The 15827-nt window shown below is 46.1% G+C and overlaps 1 protein-coding gene across 4 annotated transcripts in view; it reads left to right on the top strand.

Annotated features, from left to right (window-relative positions):
• Positions 1-15619, top strand: part of LOC140727678 (SWI/SNF-related matrix-associated actin-dependent regulator of chromatin subfamily D member 3-like) — a 93658-nt gene extending 78039 nt beyond the window's left edge. For 3 of the 4 annotated variants that reach the window (XM_073045342.1, XM_073045334.1, XM_073045350.1), the window contains 4 exons: positions 3992-4127; positions 5008-5130; positions 6373-6474; positions 7600-15618. In XM_073045342.1, coding sequence (XP_072901443.1) covers positions 3992-4127; positions 5008-5130; positions 6373-6474; positions 7600-7653 — 415 coding nt within the window. In that variant the 3' untranslated portion in view covers positions 7654-15618. Of the gene's footprint in view, positions 1-3991; positions 4128-5007; positions 5131-6372; positions 6475-7599 lie in introns of all 4 variants that reach the window. The other variant, XM_073045324.1, reaches the window with a different exon arrangement.
• The last annotated feature ends 208 nt before the right edge of the window (positions 15620-15827 follow it).

The raw sequence follows: 15827 nt of genomic DNA, 5'->3' as shown, positions 1-15827 counted from the left end.
CTTCCCCCCACCCCCATCTCCTCGCTACAATCAACATGTCAGGTACTGGTGAAGTCTCCTTGGAGGCGTGGAGGAGGGAGTGAAGACTGTGGAGTCACTGAACATTACCAGCGCGTGAGATCATCCAGCCCATCGAGTCTTTTGTGGGATTGTATGTTTCACAACCTCATAGCTTTCACCTGAAGTTGAGTTTCTGGTTATCATGCAAGTTAAATTGGTTTATCACTGTCGTATGTACAGAGGTACAGTTTATAAAAAAACTTGTCTTGCATAATTTTCCTATAGATGAATTCATTACGCAGTGCATTGAGATAGAATAAGGCAAAACAATGGTGGAGTGCAGAATATACACACGACATGCTGGAGGAACTCAGCAGGCCAGGCAGCATCTATGGAAAAGAGTAAACAGTCGACATTTCGGGCCGAAACTCTTCAGCAGTTCCTGGATTGCAGAATAAAGTGTTACAGTTACGGATAAAGTTCAGGCAGACAATATGGTGCGAGATCATAGTTATGAGGGAGATTGTGAGGTCAAAGGTCCACCTTAACATATTGGGGAACTCCAGTCATCTTATAACAGCAGAATAGAAGCTGTCCTTGAGCCCGGTGGTGCAAATTTCCAGGCTCTTGTATCTTCTGCCCAATGGGAGATGGGGAAGAGAGCGTGTTGGAGGTGGGTAGGATCTTTGATTATGCTGGCTGCTTTAGCTGAGGCAGTGAGAAATGTAGACAGAGTCCATGGATGGGAAACTGGTTTCTGTGATATGCTGAGCTGTGTCCAGAAGTCCCTACTGTTTCTTAGTCACGGGCATAGCTGCCATGCCAACCATAATGCATCAGGATAGGATGCTTTCTGTAGTACATTGATAAAAATTGGTGAGGGTCAAAGGGCCCGAGCCAAGTTCCTTTAGCCTTTTGAAGATGTAGAGGTGTTGGTGAGCTTTATTGGTTGTGGTGTCTGTAGTTGGGCAATAGGCCACTTCTAGGTGATGTTCACTTCTAAGAACTTGAAGCCCTTCACCTCAACACCGTTAATGTAGACAGGAGTATGTGCACTGCGCTCTTCCTAAAGTCAATGACCAGCTCTTTTATTTTGCTGACAATGAGGACAAGGTTGTCAATACACGCATTAAGCTGTGTATCACCTTGCTGTACTCCGATTCGTTCCTATTTGTGATTTGTCCCAATATGGTAATGTTATTTAAAAACTCGTAGATGGAGTTAGAGCAGCACCTAGCCATGCAGTCGTGAGTGTACAGGGAGTAGAGAATGCATGGTGAAACATACAACATTGTGGGCACATGGGTGCAGAGAACACAGAATATAAATTACGTATAACTTATACAGGACAGTGGAAAAAAAGACTGCACTGAACAAGACATTAGTGCAAAATAAACTCAGAGATAAGTCTACGGTAGTGCAAGAGATGGTGCATTGTGCTCTGCTGCTGAGGTAGGGTTAAACTTGTGCAGGTCAGTTCAAGTACCTGATGGTTATATGAAAGTAGTTGTTTCTGAACCTGGTGATGTGGGACTCCAGGCTAACGGGGGGTGGAGGGGTGCACACAATCTGAGGGTTATAGTAAAAGTACCATCTTCAGTCACAAAGCTTATGCAGACCATTGGGACAATTCACCCAACCCTCATCTGTGAGCTCAGTGATCATTGAACAACATCTATGGGCTGGGATTATAGACAATTCCTCTCCTTCCACAGACACTGCTCGACCTGCTGGGTTCCTCCAGCAGATTGTTCCTCCAGAAGCAGGTAACTCCTGTGCAAAGGTGGAGAGATCTTCTCTTGGTCCCACGGTCCTGCAGACACCTCACATGGACCCTGCCCTCCTCACCTCCGTCAGCTCACGGGATTTCCGGATCCTGACAACAAACACCCCCATCAAAATCAGGCTCAGTGTTAAAATCTCATGTCAATGCTCCTGAGGGTGGTCTGGTGTTTTACAGAGTTCGCTCTGCCAGGGTTTGGGGCGCCAGAGCCTGTTCCCAGGGGGAGCAGTTACACTGCTGCTCAGACAGCTCGCTGGTGCCACCTGCTGTTTCTTCAGGGAGTAGCAACTCAGTATCTCAGAGTCAAGAGTTGAGAGTGGGCATACATTGGGAGAGAGAGGGACATAAACGGGGCGAGGAGAGAGGGAGAGTGAGGATATATTTTATGGGAAGGATGTAATAGAGAAATGGAGGTCATTTAAGGGTGAAATTATGAGGGTACAGAATCTTTATGTTCCTGTTCGGTTGAAAGGAAAGGTTAAAGGTTTGAAAGCACCATGGTTTTCAAGGGATATTAGAAACTTGGTTCGAAAAAAGAGGGATGTCAACAATAGATATAGGCAGCATGGAGTAAAGGAATTGCTCGAGGAATATAAAGAATGTAAAAGGAAACTTAAGAAAGAGATTAGAAAAGCTAAAAGAAGTTACGAGTTTGGTTTGGCAAATAAGGTGGAAGTAAATCCGAAAGGCTTCTACAGTTATATTAAAAGCAAGAGGATAGTGAGGGATAAAATTGGTCCCTTAGAGAATCAGGGTGGTCAGCTATGTGTGGAGCCGAGGGAGATGGGAGAGATTTTGAACGATTTCTTCTCTTCGGTATTCACTAAGGAGAAGGATATTGAATGGTGTAAGGTGTGGGAAACAAGTAAGGAAGTTATGGAACCTATGACAATTAAAGAGGTGGAAGTACTGGCGCTTTTAAGAAATTTAAAAGTGGATAAATCTCCGGGTCCTGACCGGATATTCCCCAGGACCTTGAGGGAAGTTTGTGTAGAGATAGCAGGAGCTCTGACGGAGATCTTTCAGATGACATTAGAAACGGGGATTGTGCCGGAGGATTGGCATATTGCTCATGTGGTTATATGAATTATAGGAAAGATATCAATAAATTAGAGAGAGTGCAGAGACGATTTACTAGGATGTTACCTGGGTTTCAGCACTTAAGTTACAGAGAGAGGTTGAACAAGTTAGGTCTATTCATTGGAGCGTAGAAGGTTGAGGGGGGATTTGATCGAGGTATTTAAAATGTTGAGAGGGATAGATAGAGTTGACGTGAATAGGCTGTTTCCATTGAGAGTAGGGGAGATTCAAACGAGAGGACATGATTTGAGAGTTAGGGGGCAAAAGTTTAAGGGAAACACGAGGGGGTATTTCTTTACTCAGAGAGTGATAGCTGTGTGGAATGAGCTTCCTGTAGAAGTAGTAGAGGCCAGTTCAGTTGAGTCATTTAAGGTAAAATTGGATAGGTATATGGACAGGAAAGGAGTGGAGGGTTATGGGCTGAATGCGGGTAGGTGGGACTAGGTGAGATTAAGAGTTCGGCACGGACTAGGAGGGCCGGAATGGCCTGTTTCCGTGCTGTGATTGTTATATGGTTATATATACATTGGGAGAGAGGGTATACAGCGAGCGAAAGAGTACAGGCAAGGAAGAGAGGGGGGATACACATAAGGGAAGATAGGGTATATAGAGAGGTTATACAGGGGAGACAATACACATACAGTAAAGAGCAAAACACGGGTGAGAAATAGGGATTTGCACAATGATAGGACAGACACAGTGAGGGGGTGCATGCTGTGAGCAGCAGTGAACGTGAAAGGGAAAGATGTTGAGAGAGAGAGGAAGATGCAGAAAGTGAGATAAAGGGAATGGGGAAAGTGGTGTTTTAGTATTGGTTTATTATTGTCACATATATTGATGTACAGTTTAAAACTTGTCTTGCATACTGTTCATATGGATTAATTCTTTATGCAGTGCACTAGGGTAGAACAAGGTAAAACAATAACAATGCAGATTAAAGTGTTATAGTTTCAAAGAAAGTGCGGGTAACCGGAGTTCAAGATTATGAGGTCTGGAGTCCATTTTGTCATACTAGGGGACTAGGTCAATGGTCTGATAACTGGGTTAAAGTGTGAGAGGCATTGCGATGGAGAGGAGTGAGTAGAGTTGACTGGTTCGCTATGGTTGCACCTTGTGATTCCCCCACAGCGTGGACCTCAATGACCAGAAGAAGACTGCTTGTTACGATATTGACGTGGAAGTAGACGACCCCCTGAAGTGTCAGATGAGCAGCTTCCTGCTGTCCACGGCCAACCAGCAGGAGATCGCAGGCCTGGACAACAAGGTAATGGGATCAGAGATGAATGGGGGAGGGGGGGTTGTTATTCACTACTCCCCAACCTGACCCATTCTGTCACCCTCCAAGTGTTGACATTGAGTGGAGGGAAGTTACGGGTCGGAGGTGTGTCCCTGGACACAACCATATGTGTACATCGGTACACACCAGTCGTTCATCCATGCACCTTCAGTGGCTCCTCCCTTTCTCCCACCGAGGAGAGCAGGCGCAGGGGGGCACCATCATCTGCAGGTTCCCCACCACTATCCCAGCTTGGAAACATATCACCATGACCTGGAACTCCCTCCCCAAAAGTACTGTGGGAGTGAGCACCTTCCCTAGAAGGACTGTAGTGGTCCAAGAAGGCAGCTTACCCCTCACCTTCTCAGGGGGAAGTCAGGGAGATAACAGTAAAGGTTATTATAAAGATAATGGTTAGCTTTATCTGTCACATGTACATTGACATATAAAGTGAAATACGTCGTTTATGTCAATGACCAAAAGAGCCCAAGGATATACTTGAGTAGCCCAGGTGTGTTGTCATTCTTCCAGTGTCAATGCAGCATGCCCACAACTTACTAGCCCATACGTCTTTGGAATGTGGGAGGGAACAGGAGCACTGGGAGGAAACCCATGTGATTCTAGAGAGAAACATAGAAACTCCCTACTGATAGCGGTGCAACTGAACCCTGGTCGCTAGCACTGTAAACTACTACACTTCCCTTGTAGTAGATGCTTGCCTTGTCAGTAATATCCAGATCCAATAAATGAAGATGTTCCTGGGAAGTGTAATGAGAATCTGGACATGGTTAATTCCAGAGTCTGGAAGTCTGGAAAAGACCTGGGTTTTGCCTGCTCTGAGAAAATCCAGCGTCCAATCTTTCCACAGATCCATGAGACCATCGAGTCCATCAATCAGCTGAAAATTCAGAGGGATTTCATGTTGAGCTTTTCCAAGGATCCAAAAGGCTATATCCAGGAGTGGCTGAGATCCCAGAGCCGGGACCTGAAGGTAGGAATTGGAATCAAGTTTATTATCACTAATATATGATGCAAAATTTGCTGTTGTGTGGCAGCAGTACAGTGCAAGTCATAAAAGTTACTCCGAAGTTACAAAAATAATTAAATTGTGCCTCAGAGGAATAGTGAGGTAGTGTTCATGGACCATTCAGAAATCTGATGATGGAGGGGAAGAAGCTGATCCTAAAACATTGGGTGTGGTTTCTTAGGCTCCTGTACCTCTTCCCTTTTAGTAGTAATGAGAAGAGGACATGTCTCAGATGGTGAGGGTCCTCAGTAATGGATGCCACCTTCTTGAGATGTCCTTGATGGAATCCTTAAGTTGTGTCCATAATGGAGCTGGAGCTACAACCCTCTGCGGTCTCTTGTGATCCTGTGCGTTAGAGCCTCCATACCAGACAGATACAAACAGTTAGAGTGCTCTTACCATACATCTGTAGAGATTTCTAGGAGTCTTTAATGACACACCAAGCCTCCTGTACTCCAAACAAAGTAGCACAGATTTAGCTTTACGCATTCCCATCAGATCAGGATCCCAGGATAGAGCATGAAGATGTGGACATTGATTGAGCTGCAGTTGCCACACACGGGCTGCTGCCTCAAGGCTGCAGAGACCCGGTTCGATCCTGACATCTGGTGCTGTCTGTGTGGAGTTTGCATATTCTCTCTGTGGCTGTGTAAGTTTCCACCATGGTCTTTCCCACATCCCAAGGATATTAATTGGGTGCTGTAAATTGTGGGTGAGGGTAGAATCGGGTGGGCAGGGAGATGATGAGAATGTGGGGAGAGTAAAGTGGGATCAGTGTAAGTGGGTGGTTGGTGGTTGACAGAGACTCGGTGAGCCGAAGAGCCTGTTTCTGTGCTGGGTGACCCCAGCCTGTGCTTTCAGGTGTTTGTACCTTCAGCACACTGGGGGGGGGTGGGGAGAGAATGTCCAGGGTGGGTGGGGTCTTTGATTATACTGAGTGCTTTACTATGTTACAGTGAATAACTTTATTTTACTGCCATCCATTCAGATAATTTCATCACCAGTGCATCGAGGTAGTACAAGGGAAATCAATAACTGAATGAAGCATAAAGTACAGGGAGACAATAAGGTGCCAGACCACATTGAGGTAGATTGGGAGAACAAGAGTTCATTGTTAGTGTACAGGAGGGCCATTCAGGAGTCTGATAACAGCAGGGTAGAAGCTGTTCCATGGTCTGTGTGAGATCTGGTGTGTCCTTTCTCCAGATAATGACAGACGTGGTGGGGAACCCAGAGGAGGAACGACGTGCTGACTTCTACCAGCAGCCATGGTCCCAGGAGGCAGTCAGCCGATATTTCTACTGCAAGGTGAGGATGTTCAGTGGGTCCATGTCTCGCTATCTCATGCTCCCTATCCTAAGTAAGAGTGTGTGTGTGTGTGTGTGTGTGTGTGTGTGTGCGTGTGTGCGTGTTAGTTAGTGCCACGCTCTCACAGCCAGAAGTTGCACCAGTGAATCAAGGGGAAGGTGGTTAACTCCTCTAAGGTTGAGCGTTCGATCCCACCTTGGCTCATTGGAACTTGGTCAGAAAAGAGCAAGAGTGGGGGAGTGAGGTTTCCATGGCAAAAGCACACCCAATTTACTCCTACCCTCTTTAGGGGGTGTGGGAACCTCGCTCTCTCATGGGAGGGGGCAAGGAAACCTGGCATAGCATGATCCTACAGACAGCAGCCAGGAGATGTTGTACAACAGGTACCCTCCCCCAAAACCTGGTGAAATGCTGGTGGGGTGGAGATAGTACCTTGGACTCTGCAGCATTCCCTCACCCCAAGTGACCCCAGTGGTCCCTTCCCCACATCATGGAGGTCTCTGTCCCTGAGGAGACAAGCTGCTCTCAGTAAGGCTTCAGCAAATGGCCAGGCTTGGGTTTAATACAAAGACTTGGTTACAGAGAACAGTGCAGGAACAGGCCCTTCTGCCCACAGTGTCTGTGCTGACCACAAAGCCAATTTAAATATATCCAATCTGCCTGCATGTGATCCCTACCCCTCCATTCCTTGCATATTCATGTGATTGTCTTAATAACCTCTTAAGCACCACTGTTGTATCTGCCTCCACAATCTCCCATAGTAGCCTCGATTTGTTGTAAAAAAACTTGCCCACATATCTCCTTTAAACTTATCCCCTCACCTTAAACCACTTCTCTTGAGTATTTGACATTTCCACCCCATAAAAGATTCTGAATCCCTAACCTATCTATGCCTGTCATCATTTTAAACACAACTGAGAATTGAGGGCCTTGCTGTGTGCAGTTTGGACATTCCATTTCCCTTACAGTACTGGAGGAAATCAGTGGGGTTGAGCAACATCTGTGGGAGAGGGGATTGTTGAGACCCTGTATGGTAACAGTGTTTATTTGCACCGGATCACGGTGACTACAGCTTCCTGTGTCTCCACCCCTCTTGTCCTGACCAGCTTCTTGTTTCTATTGCAGATACAGCAACGGAGGCAGGAACTGGAGCAAGCCATGGGTGTGCGCAACACCTAGATCCTTCCCCCGTGCAACTGCCACCACTGAAAAACACAAAAACACTGCTGTCCCTCAGAAGTCCCCAGATGCTGATGGCCCCTGTTTCGGGGGTCTCAGTACCCTTCATGGCTCCTTCTCCAACCTCTGCAGCACCAGGCCAGCCCCCCACCAACCTCATTCATCTCTGTTGAGTCCCACATGCCTGGCACAGCCTGGGATTAAGTGGGTGGGCAGTCTGGGTCCATGATACCACTCAGTGCCCACCAGGTAATCGAGGGGTGGGAGGATGGGGTGTTGTGATGGGTTGTGGAGGAGGGAGGGAAGGACTGCACTATGGTGGGGGGCGTCCAGTCCCAGGCCACTGCCTGCTATAGTTACTTCTCTGTTCTTCAGCACATTGGCCGTTGCTGAGGAGATCAGTTTACTCTATCCAATCAAATGAGCTGATTGCAGAGCCAAAACTTCACCCAACTGGCCAGGACGATTGGTCCTTCTCTCTCCTTCCCAGTTACCGCCACCTCACCCTTATGGCTTTCAACCATCCTCCCAGGCTGGGGTGTGAGGTCTAGCAAGTCAGGGTCTGTGCCAAGTTCACATCAGTGTGGGTGTGAGGTGGGTTGAGGTTGATGGGTTAACAGAACTGGTTTGGAGAGCCAGAAGTGACTGAGGGAAAGGTCCTTGTGGCTACAACTGTCTGTCATCTCCTGTCCTGGCTGTCTGGTCTCTGGGTCCCTCATAGACAGGCCAGCAGACATTAATCACGTTGACCAGACACAAGCTCCAAGATCAAACCTGGGATATCAGGACATGGATTATTTGGGCTTTGGTTGTTTTATTCATCCTGCAGCCTTGATGGGTTGCGGGGGGAGGTGTGATGGTGCAGAGTTTGTGGCTGAGATAAATAATTCGAAACTTGCTGCTATCCCTGCCCTTGGAGTGTGTGATGGGATGGTACAGAGGGAGCTTCACTCTGTGTCTGATCTGGGTGTGTGTAATGGGATGGTGTGGAGCAGAGGTTCCTGACCTGTTAATCAGTTAATAGTAAGGCTCCACAGCATAAAAAGAGATTGGGAACCCCTCATGTGGAGGGAGCATCACTCTGTGTCTCACCCTGGGAGTGTGTGATAGGACGGTGTAGAGGGAGCTTCACCCTGTTTAATCCTGGGAATGTGTGATGGGACGGCGTAGAGGGAGCTCTACTTTGTTTCTATCCTCTTCCCAAGGAGTGTGTGATAGGACATCATAGTGGGTTTTACTTGGCAGTATAACTCTGATAATCCATTATTATAATGCCAGACCAGCAAGTTTTCTGGACTGATGGACATTCTTCCATTAAATACCGATCCTAATTTAATTTCTCATTTTTGTGTTACCCAGTAGAGGAATAAATTTTCCAGTGAACCCAGTAAGTTTAAAAGAATTGGGAAATATACAGCTGTTGGGACCCTGGCTCTGATCACAAGGCCCCCCCCCAAAGTTTTTGATCCTGGCGTTCCAGATTCCAGCTCCCATAGTCCAAACCATGTTACCAGCTCACACTCTGAACTACTGAGTGAACCAGATGCCAAACCATCAGGAATTTCGAATATTCAGATTCCAGATTTAGAGCAACAAACGGCAGCTGGAGGAACTCATTTTGGAAGAAGGTTTTGACCTGAAATGTTGACTGTCCATTTCCCTCCAGATTGTTTGTTGCTCCAGGTTCTGGCAACTGCAATCTATTGTGTCTCCATTTTACTGCTTTGGGAGTTTAACTCTGAATCTTGCTTTTCATCTGACAATTCTGGGGCGGGGGGGGGGGGGGGTGTCTGTGTGTGTGTGTGTGTGTGTGTAACAAGGCCAATGAAAGCAGAGAGAGTGCATACACACAGCCAGTGGTGGAAGTCCCTCTGTGTAATGTGGGGACTATTTCTGTTATCGGCTCAGCTATGTGGCACCTGATTTTGAGGAGACTTTGTGGTCTGCTTTAGTAATTCCCATTTGCTGAGCCCAGTCAAGATCACTCCATGCACTTGAGCTTCCTCAACACCCACAGAGGCTCAGGCTGTACTGAGGAGCTGACCTTGTCCCAGACTCTGAAAAGATCTCGGTAAAGTACACTCAGAGTTACAGTACAGTGAGACTGACATAGAACATTGAACAGACAGCACAGGAACAGGCTATTCAGCTCACAATGTTGTGTCAAATCAGCTAAAAAGCAAATTTAAAACATCCAAATACTAATCCCTCCTATTTACACAATGTCCATATCCCTCCATCTTCCTTACATGCATGTGCCTATCCAAATGTTTCTTAAAAGCCTCTAATGTATTTGCCTCTACCATCATACCAGGCAGCACATTCCAGGCATTCTCCACTCTCTGAGTAAAATAACTTCCCCCTCACATCCCCCTTGAACCTACCCCATCTCACCTTCAAGGCATGCCTTCTAGCATTAGATATTTCAACACTGGGAAACAAATACTCCCTGTGTTCTCTATCTATGCCTATCATAATCTTATAAACCTCTATCAGGTCTCCCTTTGGCCTCTGACACTCCAGAGAAAACACCCCAAGTTCATCTAGCCTTTCATGTCAGCACATTCCCTCTAAACCAGGCAGCATCCTGGTAAACCCTTCACCCTTTGCAGACCCTCAACATCCTTCCTGCGTGCAATACTCCAGATGTGGCCTAACCAGAGTATTCTCTCCTTGCATTTGCCCTACTGAGGTGCAACACCTCACATTTATCTGGGTTAAACTCCATCTGCTATTTCTCAGCCCATTTCTGCAACTGATCTATATCACTCTGTATTCTTTGCCAGTCTTCTACATTATCCACAGCTCCACCAATTTTGGTATCACCCGCAAACTTACTAACTCACCCATCTACATTTTCATTCTGGTTATTTATATACATCACAAACAGCAGAGGTCCCAGCACAGATCCCTGCAATAACCACTAAATATAGACTTACAGCTTGAATAAGTCCCTTCAACCACTACTCTCTGTCTTTTACGCACAAGTCAGTTCTGAATCCAAACAGCCAGTTCACTGCGGACCCCATACATCTTAATCTTCTGGATTAGCCTCCCACGAGGGACTTTGTTAAATGCTGTATTAAAATCCACATAGACAACATCCATTTCCCTACCCTCATCAACTTTTGTCACATTATCAAAAAATTATTGGAATTGGTAAGACACAACCTGCCCCCACAAATCCATGCTGGGTCTCCCTAATTAGGCCATGGGATTCCAAATGCTCATATCCCTAAGAATTTTCTCTAGCTATTTCCCTACAACTGTTGTGAGACTCACCAGTCTCTAGTTCCCAGGATTTTTCCTTGTTCCTTTCATTAGCCACTCTCCGTTCCTCTGGGACTTCACCTGTGGCTAGAGAGGACATGAAGATACTGGTCAAGGCCCCAGTAACCTTGTCTCTTTCCTCCTTCAATAACCTGGGGTAAATCCTGTTAGGCCCTTGGGACTTAACTCATTTAATACTCATTTGGAGGCCCAACACTTCCTCCTCCTTGCCCTAATGTATTTATACACTCAGCACTGATCTCCCGGTCCTCCATATCCTTTCCCATGGTAAATACTGAAACAAAGTACCTCACTCACATACTCCGTATCTAAGCAAATGTTTCCTCTTTTATCCTTGAATGCCTCATCCTCTCCCTAGTTATCCTCTTGCTTTTAATGTATGTATAGAGTGCCGTGCAAGTCACCTTAATCCTACTTACCAAGGATTTTTCCTGGCCCCTTCTGGCTTTCCTAATTCCCTTCTTTAGTTCTTTTCTGGCTTCTTTATAAACCTCATGTTGCTTCATTTGATCCTGACTTCTGAAGCTTTACGTACTTTTCCGTTTTCTTCTTGACTAAATTCATCACCTCTCTGGACACCCAAGATTCTCTTATCTTGCCATCCCCATCCTTCCTTTTAACAGGATCAAACCTTTCCTGTACCATGTGCAATTAACCTTTAAACACCACTTTCAACTTAGGGAAGTTGAAAGCCCCCATTACTACAACTCTATTATTTCTACACATTTCCTTAATCTGATTACATATCTGTTCCTCAATGTCCTGGTGGCTGTTGGGGGTCTGTAATACAATCCCATCAGTGTGATTGCATCCTTCCCATTCCTGAGTTACACCCAAATGGACTCAGTGTCTGATCCCTCCATTATGTCTCCCCTGATTGCAGCCGTGATAGTGTCACTAATGAGTAGTACAACTCCACCCCCACCCCATTTACTTCCTCCTCTATCTTTTCTAAAACTTGGAAAATCTGGTACATTAATCACCCATTCCTGCCTCTCTCTCAACCAAGTTTCAGTAATGACACAACATTGTGGTTCCACGTACTGATTCATCACCTTTACCCATAATACTCCTCACATTAAAATATACACACTTCCAACTATGCAACTTATCATGTTATTTCAATTTGACCTTTCAATACTTACCCTGACATCTACCAGGAACTCTGTACTGTCTTGGTTATGCCTCTAGTAAAGGTTCCCAGTCCACATCAACTGGACTCTGTACAGGTTCCTCTGCCAGGTCTGAAGGTGGTGGGTGGCAGACAGGCTGTGGACATTTGAGATCCTCTTCTGTGTTCTGTGTTCTCCCCCTGCGGCAGTTCAGTAAAGACCAGGCAGTGGGACAGGGTGACATGGTGACCTGAAGGTTGAGCAGAAGGGTGATCCTCGATCTCCCTTCCATGAGATGAAGAGAGGGGAGGAGCTCAGTGGGACATCTGGTGATTTCTATGCATTCCACCTGTAGCAGGCCCTGGCCACAGTCACTCCTTGTCTTGGACTAGGCTGCCACCCAGCCATAGAAGGAAGCAGCATAGAAACAGGCCCTTTGGCCTAACTTGTCCATGCTGACCAAGATGTCTTTCTGAGCTACTCCCATTTACCTGTATTTGACCCAAATCCCTTAAATGTTTCTATGAACCAGTCTGTCTTTTAAATGTTGTAATTGTACTTCTTGTCAGTGTTTAGGACAAAGGCAGGTGGAAGATTTATCATTTTGCAATTGTAGTTTTCATGGTACCAAGCTTCCTAATTGAACCCAACTCAAGGCACTGGCTCCTGATACAATAAATCACTGTGGATACAGTTTATAAGTAATTTATATCCAGTTCCAAGAATTAATGCTTAACAAATAGAATAGCCTTGGTCTGTCTTTCCAAATGACTGCACGTGCTCTCTCTCCCTCCTCCTGACTGCAGATCTCCTTACTTTTGGCCTGCTCTTTCTTGGAATCTTTTTTTTTATTTTCTGAGAGTCTCCCAAGCTTCCTTACCCCTGTTCCTTCTATGGGACACAGACCAATCATCTATAATTTGTGAGAAATGTTAGCTTTGATGGCATGCTTTTCTTTGCCCTTTCAAGTTCCTCTTTGTTCTCTCTATCTTTTCATCAGTGTGCAGGCCCCAAGTTTTACTTTGTTAGCAAGTTTCTCATGGATTTAGTATTCTCTTCCAGGCTGTCTGTCTGCTTTGAACACAACCACACTGTCTAAACCACTGCCCTGACCTTCAGAGTCTGGAAGTTTTAAACTTAATTCTGTTTCAGTACTTTCATTGCAAATCACATCATTTTTGAGTTCACTGGCCATTCTTTGTTCTTCAGCCATCTGCCATATTGGTAGAACAACATTTGCAACTCTGTTCTGTTAGAGAGAATAGCACATACCTCTGGACTCACGAGTGTGGGTATATGTCACAATCATGTTTGGTTGTTGTTAATGCAAAAGATGATGGAACCACATGGGGAGAAGGCAGGAACGGGGTACTGATTGTGTATGATCAGCCATGATCACAGTGAATGGCAGTGCTGGCTAGAAGGGCCAGATGGCCTACTCCTGCACCTACTGTCTATTGTCTATTGAGCCATTGCAGCTCTGTGAGAGAACCTCACACTGGGAGCTGCAGTGGTGTGAGAGGGCTCCACACTGGAGATAATGCTTTGCTGCTGAGTGGTGTGAGAGGATGTCACACTGAAGACTGAGATCCACAAGCAGGTACCTCTGAAGTAGTGAGAAGGTGAGAGATGTCAGGGCTGGGACAGATAGTGGAAGGTGAAGGATGACAGATCTGGCAGTGATCTGGGGGTATTCAGCTGGAGTAGGCATCCTCGCCTGGCTCACTAAAAACTTCCCACAAGTTTGAGGTACAAACTGTTCTTCAGCCAGACACCTCCAGAGTACCAGTGCTTGGGAATGGGATGAGGTGCGTAGTGAGGGGGTAAGGTTCAATGACAAACCAGGGAGAAACTCAATGCACCCAACTTAATTCTGTGGGACAGATTGGTGAGGGTGAACTCAGAACACTGGCACTGGCACCTGTCTTCTTTCAGTGGGATCTCCCTTCCTGTCCTGTTTCTAACAGGCTCGCATTTCCCTGCCATTGCCATAACATAACATAACCTGCAGAAGGTTGCACCAGTGGGACTGAGCTGATCTAGACCCGACTAGTGAAAGCCTCCTATGTTCACTGGAATGTGTGGTGCTGCTGGGGGGGCAGGGAGCATGGTTGGATTTCTGACAGCTGAGCTCCTGTTCAACTCCAGAAGACAAATAGTTTCCATAAAGCTAACTGAACAGCAGTGGGGGGTGGGGGGAGAGACACCACTGGTGCTGCAAAGCGAAATAAAGCAAAAAATGCTGGAAATGGTTGGGCAGCATCTGTGGAGAAAGGAATGAAGTTAATGTCTCAGGTCAGTAAGCCTTATTAAAATTGAAGAAAATAGAAACCAGTCAGGTGTCAAGTTATAGAGAAGGGGGTGGGTGTAGGGGTACAGAAGGATAGAGGGAGGGTAGCAGAATAGAGAGAAAAGAGGAGGAGGGGTAGGGGCTGAGAGAAAAGGAGGAAGGAAGAGGGGCAGACAGGAGAATTGGGCTGTAGACATAACGGGGGTAAGGGAAGGGGAAAGGCAGACAGAGAGGAGAAATGGGGTGTGGACATAACAGAGTGGGTAAGGGAAGGGGAAGAGTGGAGAAAGCAGAGGGGATGTGAGTGCTGGGTTGGGGAGACCAAGGGAGCTGGTCCACACATGGTTAGATCATAGAACAATGCAGCACAAAATGTTGTGCTGACCTCTTAACCTATTCCACTATCACTAACCCTCACCCCCCCGCAAAGTTAGTGCCTTTATCTCAGATTTGTCAGTGAGACAGTTTCTCACAGTTCCAGACTGTTCATTCCCTCTTTCCTCTCCCTCTGCAATTCAACCCTGAGGAACAAGTCATCGCCCCCTTTCAGCTGACACCCAGCAATGTTCTATCTCTGGAACATTGTGTCCACCCTCCCCTGCGACTTAAAACTTTAATTTTTCTCATTCAGTGGGTGTCATTGACCTGAAATGTCTCTGCAGACGCTGCATGACCTGCAGAATTCTCGTTTTTTTTACTACATCTACAGGCTCTGCATCAGTAACTCCGTTCATACAAGGGTCTGTGGCCAGCTGCTATAACACGGGGAGAACTGTCCACTGGCTTGTGTGACACTTCTCTGCGTGTGTGACCAAGAGGGAAGAGTTTGAGGCCTGGTTATGTGGAAAATCACATTGTGTGGGGTCTTGGCACTGAGATCCCACTGCTGGATGAGCACAAGTGCCCCTAGAGCCATTGATTCTGCCACTTCACCTCAGCCCAACCCCGGTCTTGTTCTGCCTTCTCACTGTAGATTTTGCCTTCAAACTGGTATTGTTCCAAACTGCGAGGCATTGTCCTGAAGGCATGTGTCCTCATCATTGACCCAAGTTGTCTACTGTATAAAATTCAGTATTGTCCTTTAATGGAGGATGTGCTGTTGTCAACATGAGGATCGCAGTGCACAATGTTCCAAAAATGTAACTGTGAAGTCGCTTGATGGGGTTTGTATTTTATTTCGGGTGGGGAAGTTTGTGTGTGGGGGGAGGGGGTTATTCTTTGTAGCAGTGCAACCTACATTCTGTAAACTGCTAACTTTATTAAAAGTATCTTTGATGGTGCTTGCATTGTTGAAACAATATGCAGTTGTTATTTGTCTAGCTCCGGAACAATTTATTTTAAATGAAAGCTCGGCAATCCCTTAATCTTCACTGCAGCTTTATCATTATAAGTGAGCCAGGCCCTTGCCATTCTATCTTACTCTGGAGATTTAACCAGACACAATCGCTACCTCAAACTGTTTCACCCTGGTCTCAGTTCCT

This window comes from Hemitrygon akajei, chromosome 1 (genome assembly GCF_048418815.1).
Source record: "Hemitrygon akajei chromosome 1, sHemAka1.3, whole genome shotgun sequence".
Classification (NCBI taxonomy): domain Eukaryota; kingdom Metazoa; phylum Chordata; class Chondrichthyes; order Myliobatiformes; family Dasyatidae; genus Hemitrygon; species Hemitrygon akajei.
This window is presented reverse-complemented; position numbering and strand designations above follow the sequence as displayed.